The sequence below is a fragment of the Akebia trifoliata genome, chromosome 10 (genome assembly GCF_017979445.1).
Source record: "Akebia trifoliata isolate Shusen 1 chromosome 10, ASM1797944v1, whole genome shotgun sequence".
Taxonomy (NCBI): domain Eukaryota; kingdom Viridiplantae; phylum Streptophyta; class Magnoliopsida; order Ranunculales; family Lardizabalaceae; genus Akebia; species Akebia trifoliata.
The window spans coordinates 11228387-11239131 of record NC_141384.1 but is presented as its reverse complement, the minus strand read 5'-3'; the positions used below and the strand labels follow the sequence as shown (position 1 = coordinate 11239131).

Sequence of the window (10745 nt, the reverse complement as noted above, 5' to 3'; positions counted from 1 at the left end):
ATTAGCACAAGATCTTGGGTAGAATGCTTCAAAGACCATATGCTAAATGTTTTAACTAATGCTCCTAGGCCATAGGGCATATGAAAGTTTTCTCAATAAGTCTTTGTAGGTTTCAAATGTCTTTTATATTATTACTTAGATATTTTTACCTTTGAAAGCACTCAACTATAGAAATCCTTGAGGGTGGTAGGATTCGAACGGTGACCCCTAAGGGGGTATTCAAACTCAAGACCTTCGCTTATTGAGCCGTGGTCTTGGTTATCTATGGAACCATTGGGGGTTAATGACTAGCCTTGTTGCAAAGGATTATAATTGTGGACGATGGATTGATGACAATGTATAATATCTCTCAATAAAGACTGAAGTCAAGGGGTATATCATAAGTTTGAAAACATATAGTATCTGATTAAATATTAATCATAACCAGGAACCCAAAGCATTACAATAAAAAAGAAAAAAAGAAAAAAAAAGAAAGATATAATTTGTGACGAATATACCCTTGTATGGTGTATAAAAATCTAATAAAATCATCATATATATATATATATATATATAATTGGAGCTTTAGGTAGAAAGGGGAAGTCAAAGAGGAACCGCTTCTCTACTCTATACAAAACTAGAAATAAATTAAATAAAACAATCAAAATCTGCCTTTATTTTGACCTAACAATAATAAGGCATCTCTCTCTTTCTCTCTGCCTTCTCAGTCCACACATCGCTGCACGTTTTCTCCTTAATTCTTGAGCTGTTCTTCGTGATCTTTTATTTAATGGAGGCAGCCCAGCAAGGACCTGATCGAATTATTTCGACCAGTATGTAAAGTTCCCTCTTTTTTTTTTTTTTTAAATTCTTATTCTTATTTTTGAACTTTTCTTGCAAGAAAGAATCCGAGAGCTCAATTTTGATTTGATGTGTTTGAATTGGGTGGTTCTCTCTCAGAATCATGGAGTTCAGTATGCTTTAATCTCTTTATTTGCATGTGATTATGATTATATGATGTACTTTTGCTTTTTATTTGATTGGATTTGATCTGGGTTTTGGTAGGTTAACTGGATTTTTTGTGCTATTTTTTTTTCTTCTTTATATGCTCATTATGAGAAAACCCATATTAAACTTGACATGTATTTTTACTATATATCACTCAAAGTTCTGATTTTTTTCTCTTTTTATTAGGTTATCTATATTTATTTTATGTGTAATTCGATCCACTCAGTGGGAAGCCTGCGGTTATGTTTAGTTGGAGTTCGCTATAAGGGTTATAGTGTAGGGAGACTGGAGGGCCTTTCAGGGTTTTCTTCCTGCCAAATTGAGTCCTTTTTGTAGGGATTTAACAATTGGGAATTTTTTTGGGCACCCCTTATTGTTGATAAGGGGGTTACGTTTTCCTTGTTATCAGGCAAAGATTCCCAATTAGTATTAGAAAAAGTAATGGCCAAGATTTAATAATCTGGGCAAAGTTGTCTCCTCACTATGAAGGGCAGCCCTATCACTTTTTATTGGAACTCTCTCCCCCAAATTTGGAACGTATAGGAAAACAAGGTTGAATTGGATCATAAGTAAGATTAAATGGTGAGGACTTGGTAAGAGGAGTTTGACATTTACGTGCTTCTACATGTGTTTTGATGGCACTATTGCTTTTGTATCGTTGACTGATTTGTGAATGCTGTATTACTTGGGTTCCTCCTGTGTCCTTAGTTAAGTGAAGAATTTTTATATGACTTTAGTATGTGATTTTAGCGTTCAAAGGGACGGATTAATATTCTGATTGATGTCCAACATAAAGTAGAAGTGTGACGTTTTCTAGTTATGATTAGCTTGAGGCAGTATAACTTGGGCACCTATTCATGGTTTTATACACCTCCACAAATGGAAGCTTTTGCGCAGTTTCTTGATAATGTGGTCTTTCTGTAATATTTTTTTTTCCATAAATCTTTCTTAATTAAATATAATAACAGTTTATAAATGCATAAAATAGGCATCTGGTACTTGTTATAGACTTATAGTATTGCATAAACATGGATTCTAAAGTTCCATTTCTGACTTTAGATAATTTCAATAGTTTTCAAGTTGGCTTGGTTGAATCTTGCATTGGGTAAAGCCTTAAAGTATCTGTCAATGAACCTGCTCGTTATTCTCTCCATTATTTTCTTTTTGAGCAGCATTCATTAGTCCCTTAAACCAATCATTGTAGGATATATTTCTCAGAATTTGAGTGTTGCTTTCTCCCATCTGGGTTGGGATGGGGAAGGGCTATCACAACCTCTCTAAAATGTATGTAGACACCTGAAAATTTCATTATGATTGAAGGCTTTGCTGGTTAAATTCATTAATGTTTCTTGCGTATTTGTTACTTCAGCTTTGATTGGTAAATAATTTTATAATACTTGTGTTTCTCAGACTCTACTGAATCGCTGAACATATCAACGCTGGATGCGGAGGAGAGACCTGCCAACTCAGATAACTTGCAGGAGTTGGTAGATTCCCATTTATCTACAATATTGTTTCTTTCATTTTATTTATTTCTTCATCTTTTTGTAAGTTAAATTATTATGCGTTTTCACTTTTTTTTTTCTTTTTCCTGTAAGCCTAATTGTGACGTTTTCCATATTTTTTCTTTAAATCTAGTATCAGCCTCTTTCTACCAAAGATGGGAGGATGGATCATTCTAATCCGTCTCAAGATGCAACCTCGATTGATCCTCCAAGGGATGTTACAGGTCAATCACGATCTCGGAGTGCAAGTGGAAATCATAGTGCCGTCTACTTGCCCAATGTTTATACCCCTCAAGGACATACATTCTACTATGGAGGTTAGTTCAATTCAGCTAATTCAGTTATCTGCCTAGATGAACATTATATAAATGTCACATATGACTGATGCCTAGGACATATCACTAGTTGGTTTCCCACCTAAAAACTTTAAGGTAAAAAACCATTAGATTGGGTGATCTTAATTCATAACCGTTATTCACATATTTTAGATGGTATAAGAACTTATGGTGAATGGCGTACGAAACAGGCTTTACGGGCTATAAGGGTTGATTTATTTCACCAGTATGGGATTCCATTGGATGGTAGATCTCAGTTCTCGTGCAGGGTGCATGCATGTTCTCTTCGGACAACAAATATGGCCACTTGCATATCGGTGTATGTATGCAGTTCTCTCATCTGCTTATGGCAAAGTGGTATTTGTTCTCTTGAGTTCAATCCTTAGAAGTAGGTAATTTTATACATTTGACCAAAGCTGAAAAAACATTAAGCGGTTGTTTTTGTTGAACTTTAGTTACTTATACAGTGGTCACATTATCTCAACATTCAATATGGAGTTATTTCCGAAGGTTTTGTGTATGCATATGGAGTTTTTAACTTCTTGGCTTTTGGGCTGGTGGGCATCCAACTAAAGGCTCCCTTACCCTAATTAAGCACAATTGATAATCTGTGGCTAATTTTTCTCTTCTGTGTTCATGTAGGTTATGAAACCACTCCTGGTGAATGGGGTGAATATAGTCAATATGTTTCAGCTGAGAACTTGGAAATTGGATCGCCTGTAAGTGCAATCCCCTTGCATCTCCATTTATTCCTTTTTTCCCCATTATAGATCTCTATAGTTCTTATGTTTTTTTTTGTTGATCTGATTAAGGGCATCTACAATGATAATCCGTCTCTCATGTTTCATACCGGTTATGGGTTCAATCCTCAAGTTCCATATGGACCGTATTCCCCCATTACAACACCTCTGCCTTCTATGAGGGCAGATAGCCAGATATACTCTCCACAACAATTCCCATTCTTGGCTCCACCTTATTATCAACAACAGGTTCCTCTTAGCATGCCATATATTACTTCACCAACTCCAGTTTCACAAGCTGAGCTGACGATGCCAGTTACCATTGACCAACAAAGTGATAACATGCCTTTTGGGCCGAGACCTAGTCACCTCTCTCAGCTTGGATCTTTTGGTAAAGGAGGCAGCTTTGCTGGAAATTCTGGTAATCCAAACTTTTATGATTTGCGACAAGGTTTTGATGGGTTTGGATCCGGCAGACCTTGGCCAGACTGGTCAAAGTCCTCAGATGGGCGGAGGTCTTTGACTCCGTTGTCATCACCGGCAGCTTCTCCACAACCAATCAACATGCTTGGGTCATTTGGGCATAATGTCGGAATGGTTTGGTCTCTTATCCATCTTTATTTAATATGCGAGCTTATCATGTGTAGAGAAATTGTAAAACAGTGTCTCCTTTTGAAATGTCCCAAAAGGCCATCCATTTATGTCTAAATTTTTAAAAGAAGATTGAATGGTGGGCAATGCTTCCACCAGAAAAGTCCAAACAATCCTTTTTATGTAGAATTTTTGGTAAAATTTGAGTGGTGCTTCTCTAGAGATGTTCCAATTTCTTCTTCACCTTTATACACTTAAATAAAATAAAAGAAAATAGAACAATGATGAAAATTTTCAAGTACAAATTTCATGAAATAGCCATGGAGATATGTAGGTACAATATGACAGGGAGTCCAAGCAACTGCCCTGCGTCACCATGAAAAATTTACTAGGGTGGTGGTCTATTTGTCCAAGTCTAGGAAAGCTTCACATAGTTTTATTAGAAGTCACATATGTCATATAGCCATGGGGATATAAAGCTTCCATAAGGGAGTCCAAGCAACTGCTTAGGATTGCCATTATGCAGTTCATATTTGACTATTGGAGTAGGATCAAGAGTCAACAAAATGGCCTACGTTGGGATAGAAGTTTCGGAATGGGCTAATATTTTTGTAAAGGTAATCTAGTCACCATAGCGATCATCATCACAAAAAATCAGCCCATGCTTAAAATTCTAACCTTGTCAAAATTAGCTTACTAGTTAACAGTAAAAAATGACAGTCCATGATTCTTCAACTTGTAAACCACTTTAGAAGTTTCGAAATGGGCTGATTTTGTGAGGATGATCTCTATGGTGACAAGATTATCCCTACAAACCTTACAAAAATCAGCCATTCCGAAACTTCTAACCCATATAGGATGATACGTTGACATCCTGCCCATTTGATTATTACGTGTATGTACACCTGGGGCTATGGTACCACCAGCCTTCAATAAAAATTGGTCTAGGTCAATTGTCAACCCGCCCTTTATCCAAACAGTGACGAAAAAAAAAATAGAAAAACAACTGGCCTTTCACACAGGACAGAACATGTACATTTGATCATTCTTTAAGAAATTGCTTGGTTTGACAATTTTGTTGATTTGTAGGCTTCACAACAACAAAGACCAGTATATGGATATGGATTGGGGTCAAGCTCCTATACAAGAGGCTACTCAAATAATGAAATTTATCAAAGCTCTAGTTATGGAAGTGCCTCCATTTCCAGTTTAGGATCGAATGACCGTTGGCTCACAGTCGACAAGGCTAGACGTCGAGGAAGGGAAAGTGTCTCTTTGTGCAGTTGTAATGGTTCACTTGATATCCTCAGTGAGCAAAACCGAGGACCAAGGGCCTCAAAGCCGAAGAGCCAAACCACCACCGAACGTGATTCTTCTGTTGACAATAACAAGAAGGGCACTCCCACTATTGAGGCTTGTAACAAATCGTACAATCTACCAGATTTTGTCACCGAGTACAAGGATGTTAAGTTCTTTATAATTAAATCTTACAGCGAAGACAATGTTCACAAAAGTATCAAGTATGGTGTTTGGGCCAGCACACCTAACGGGAACAGAAAATTGGATGCTGCTTATCGCGAAACGATGGAGAAACAAGGCACTTGTCCAGTCTTTCTCTTGTTCTCGGTAAGTTTCCTAGCCACCTTCTCGGATTCAAAAGATAGAAGGTGACATGTTGACCTAACCAGTGTTTTCATAAGGTTGAAACCTTAAAGCAGCTAAGGCTTACGCCTCAAACCATTAGGCACTTAAAAGACATATGCCTGAATATGAGGTATATTGATGTAGGGTAGAACACACAAACTTAGAGTTTATATTAAAAATCTGGTTCTAGTGTGAAATCCCAAGAACTAGGAGTAATGATGAATCTCTATGTCGAGCAAAACAGATTAGAAACTTCAATCTAGGTTAGAGAATGCTGGAAATCAATTGCAAATACTAAAATTAATAGCCAATATTGGGTTCTTATGCTCAAAAAGAAAAAAACAAAGAAAGGGAAGAAAAGTCTCTTCTTTTTCTTTTATTAATCAATCTTCAAAAAACTTAACTCGTTGAATTTGTTTATTGGAGCTCCTTATATAGATAACTCCTTCATAACAACTTAGAAATCTTTTAAAATACTAAAAGGTAAAACTTTCTAATTTATCTATATCATATCACTAACCTTCTAATCCTATTAGAACTCAATTTGAATATCTAAAAGGACTTCTAATTATAACCTCAAGATTAAAAATGAATTTGAACATAAAACAAATTAGGAAAAGAAACTTTCTAAAATTGAAATAGAAACTAACTAGGACTACTTAAATAACTTAACAAATAAAAATTCAATAAAAAAAAAAGTCCTAAGAGAAGTTGGATTAGGTCTTGTGGATTGGTCAAAGATTGGACTGAGTTGACTCGGTTTTGACTGATTTGATTCAGTCAATGTTGCTGATTTCTTTTTTTGACGCATCTTAAGTTGATCATAGTCATTGAGATAAGTGTCGGCAAGCCTATCTACATCACATACGCCTCACATTTTTTTTATTATTATCTGAGTAAGACATTGTAAGTTTTTATTTTTATAACTTCTACTGCTTTGTTACTTCTAGAATGCAATATGATTTGAACAGTTAGAAATGAATCCAAATACAAAATAGTAATATATTTAAAGAAAATCGTTAAGGTGTTTTATAAATAATTTTTGTAGTATTTAGTATTATACATATGAAGTTTGTGACAAAAATAATATTTAATAATATTTTTGTGATGAATATAAAATAATTAGTTATTATAAAGACTTTCAACTATTCTAATACAAATATTTCTATCTAGCTAAAATATAAAGTAATAATGTTTTATATTATTATGGATTAAAAATGGATATTTGGTTGAGTGGATTTGAAATATATAAATATGCAATGGCTATCCTAAGCTTGAGATTTATATCATATTATTTATTTAAAAACATCATGCATGTGAGTCTTATGTCTTAAGGTGTTGGCCAACTGAGCGCCTTGCCTCATGCCTTAACGTCTAAAAACATTGGACCTAACTGATGAATCAATAATGTAATCCAGGGTTACCTAATTCGTTATTCATGTACCGAATCGTGAACTGGTTTGAATTGAACCAAATCGCGATCCGATTCGCTCTGAATTTGTGAATGCAATGAACCAGTGGAATTTTATCATTTGACCATAATTTTTTTACACCCTCTCCAAATGTTGATAATATTGAGATATCCCCATAAATTTTCAAATTTGATAGCATGCATGTTTGACATTGGTCTTTATTAATTAATTGATGAAAAATGAGCAAATACCCTCATTTTCAACCTGTAAATAAAAATAAATGAAAAGTTTTTTCCCCAAAATCTGCCATCTTCAATCTTTTTTTATTTATTTTTACCTTATTACTTCGGTTTTCTAATGTCCTCGTCTCTATCTACCCCTATGAATCATGTTCATTCTCGAGTGGCTAATGAACTGCAAACCCGAATTCGAACTAAGTGAATCGACGAATCAGGTAACATAGGTGTAACCAATGGGCCTCTATTGAAAACATTAGAAGAAGGAAAAGAATATTACAATGATCATTGTTAGAGGAAAGTAGGGGTCAAGAATAATTAGTAAAGGTGGGTTAGGCAGCCCGGCAAAGCACTATGGACACAACGTTTTCCATTTATTTCATTATCCTTTTTCCCTCATATATTTACGTTAACTGTTTTGATTTTCCTTTTTTGGCTCTCCTCTTTTTATCTCTTGATAAATAACTGAGGTTTGATAGAGATTAGAAAAAAATATACAGTGGTTGCAATATTTAACATCATTCTAGGCTCAGAAATCTAACTGCTTTCAACCCTCCTTAGTGTGTGGAATAATTTTCTATGATATTACATATAGTCCATGGAAATTCTTGCTTGCTAGCTAGCTAAGAATCTTTTGAAGTTATAATTTCTCTTCTTGAAGTTTATGGAAACTGATTAGATGCCAAAGGAAACCGATTATAATATATTACTAATATTGATACTGATCTCTTGAACATATATGCAGGTGAATGCTAGTGCACAGTTCTGTGGGGTGGCCGAGATGGTGGGACCTGTTGACTTCGATAAGAGTGTTGATTATTGGCAGCAAGATAAGTGGAGTGGGCAGTTCCCTGTCAAGTGGTATATTATAAAAGATGTACCCAACAGTCAGTTTCGTCACATTATTCTCGAAAACAATGACAGTAAGCCCGTAACCAACAGCAGAGACACTCAAGAGGTAGGATTTCATTCATCATTTCTAAGTTTTCAAAGTGGCAATGTTTGGAATCTCTGTTGGTATTGAATCACTTAATACCTTAGCCTCCGTAGCTAAGACCAAAAATAATTGCCTAGGTATGTGCGCTAGTATGGAGGATTCAGGCCCCAATATAGTTTCCTTCATGTATATCTATAGTTTCGAGTACTCTATGTTGCTTCTCAGGAAAATATATTATGGACATGAAGTTTCATAATCCTCAATTAACCATACCTAAGCATACACCTCTAAGCACATGATTGAAAAAAGTGTCAGCATCCAAGGCACTACTTGATGTGTCTGCAAAAATCTTTAAATCAATGCACAACAAAAATTTGAAGGAATTTGGTGCTTTGTTGCGCCCCCCCCCCCCCCCCCCCCCCCCCCCCCATCCCATACCCCACGCGCCCCTGCAACACACACATACAGCTGTAGAACTTTGTCGATGCTTGGTTTCCCTCCACTGACCACAAATGTCATAAATTTTCTGGGCATCCTTGTTTCCCTTAAGAATTCTTACAAAACCTTTTGTACTTTCCCTGCAAAATTTTTGGCCGTAAAGTTTTGATACGCAAAATTCTGCAAATTTAGCAGAGCAAAAAGTCCTAGCTCTATTTGGGAATGTGAAACAAAGTTTAAAATGTCATATTGATTGAATGTTTCGGTTAATGAAAAAACTGATATGTTATCGGCCGATACATTCAATACAAACTGATACATTCCCGAAAAATTGAATGTTTCTGAGTAAATGTTTCTTATCAGTACAGCCGATTCTGATATTTTAAACCATGATGTTAAGATCTATGTTACTTTGAGGTTGTTGGTTCAAGTCCAGTCTACCTACTAAAAAATAAAAATTAATAATGTGTTCTTTGTAACATTGACATGAGTGTTGGTGTTTGACACAAACACGAAGTCTTGGACACTTTCCTTGACAAACTCATCTGCTTGTACTCTTTATGCTCTGTACAGGTGAAATTGGAACAGGGTCTAGAGATGTTGAAAATTTTCAAGAATTATGAAACAGATATGTCGATCCTTGATGATTTTGGTTTTTATGAAGAGCGTCAGAAAGCGATGCAGGAGAGGAAAGCCAGACAACAAGTTAGCTTGATGGCTTCTCCGGTAGTTGGAGGTGGCAATGACCATCGGAACCCAATTCCATTATCCAACGACTTTATGAAGCAGATGTCTAAGAGCTTTGTCCAAGCTGTCCGGTTGGAAGAGAGTAGTAAAAATGATCTCATGACGGTAGAAAATGGTGGAGCTGTTGTTGCTGCCTCTGTTGGTAATGGAGTTAAACCTGAAGATACCAAGATGACAAAAATGGTGTCGACCGTGCAGAGTAATTAAATGGGGCCAGAAAAGCCGGAATATTACACTCCAATTTCATTCCTTTTTTTTTTCTTCCGAAGTTATGTTCAAGTTGGAAGGTGTCGTCAGTCATGCAGGTCAGATGTCTCAAAATGCCTCGTGTGTCTGCTGGCTCTGGTGTTGAAGGTTTTTGGAGTGTTAAATTGGCTAATGAAGTACAATGTATAGTATGTGCCCGCTGTTGTTTCCATTGTAATTTTAGTTTTTTCTCTTTTTTTTTTCTTGTTTTTATTTGGTGGGTGAGAGCAGTTGTTTGATAGATGGTGGTTGATGTAAGCCTTGTTAAAGTTCCGCAGATTAATAAAGAACGCTGAAAAGCTCTTTTTTCTCGTTAGGTGTCTACGATGATGGATAGGTGTGGGTATCTGTAGCTTGAGAATATATATATGTTTTATGAGTTAGGATTGCTGTAATACTCTGGTATGATAATAGTACCACCACATCTGACTGTCTAGCAATAAAGTGACTGTCTTTATAGAACAGTCCCCAGATTTTATTGAAGTGTGATTATTTGATCTTCTGAAATAAAAGACGAGAAGGAGAAAAAGGGTACCAAATTTTCCATGAAAAAGGGCAATGAATGATATTATGATGAACATCTTCAATAGAATTTGCTGTTCAATTCATTGTCTTCTCAAGCTTGGAGAGAATCCATTAGATGTTGATTCCTCAATTGCAACAACATCATGATATTTACTCTTAAAATCTTTTGAACAACTTTTTAATCAGTTAGGTTTTTCACAAAGTGACCTAACTTGATTCATAATGGTGAAAAAACCCTGAATATATGGATTCAGTCTGGAGATAGTTTGAATTAGTTTCCAGCAAACCGAAATAAAAAAATTTTAATTTCTATATTTTGTATGATCAGATTCAAGACTGAATTATACCTCAACATCTACTCCAATTGTACGTTGATGGCTAGATAAATTATTGATTCACTTA

General features: G+C 35.6%; 1 protein-coding gene across 3 annotated transcripts; it reads left to right on the top strand.

Moving 5' to 3' along the window:
- The first annotated feature begins 581 nt into the window (after nt 1–581).
- LOC147393127 (YTH domain-containing protein ECT4-like) lies at nt 582–10129 on the top strand. Of its 3 annotated transcripts, none has more exons than XM_086455241.1 (8): nt 582–812; nt 2398–2474; nt 2626–2809; nt 3470–3546; nt 3640–4164; nt 5248–5784; nt 8196–8408; nt 9399–10129. In XM_086455241.1, exons 1-8 carry the CDS (start codon nt 770–772, stop codon nt 9777–9779), a joined length of 2037 nt encoding a protein of 678 aa, XP_086311367.1. In that variant the 5' UTR covers nt 582–769; the 3' UTR covers nt 9780–10129. The 3 variants fall into 3 exon arrangements, with proteins under 3 accessions (XP_086311367.1, XP_086311368.1, XP_086311369.1); XM_086455242.1 differs by lacking the exon at nt 582–812 and adding an exon at nt 929–953; XM_086455243.1 differs by lacking the exons at nt 582–812; nt 2398–2474 and adding an exon at nt 3019–3146 and having other exon boundaries at nt 2669–2809.
- The last annotated feature ends 616 nt before the right edge of the window (nt 10130–10745 follow it).

Bases quoted from the DNA above. Each gene is read 5' to 3' on its own strand.
- LOC147393127 (XM_086455241.1), top strand. From the start codon at position 770: ATGGAGGCAGCCCAGCAAGGACCTGATCGAATTATTTCGACCA. The intron at 2,810-3,469 runs GTTAGTTCAATT...GTGTTCATGTAG, and splicing joins ACATACATTCTACTATGGAG to GTTATGAAACCACTCCTGGT. The intron at 8,409-9,398 runs GTAGGATTTCAT...TGCTCTGTACAG, and splicing joins ACAGCAGAGACACTCAAGAG to GTGAAATTGGAACAGGGTCT.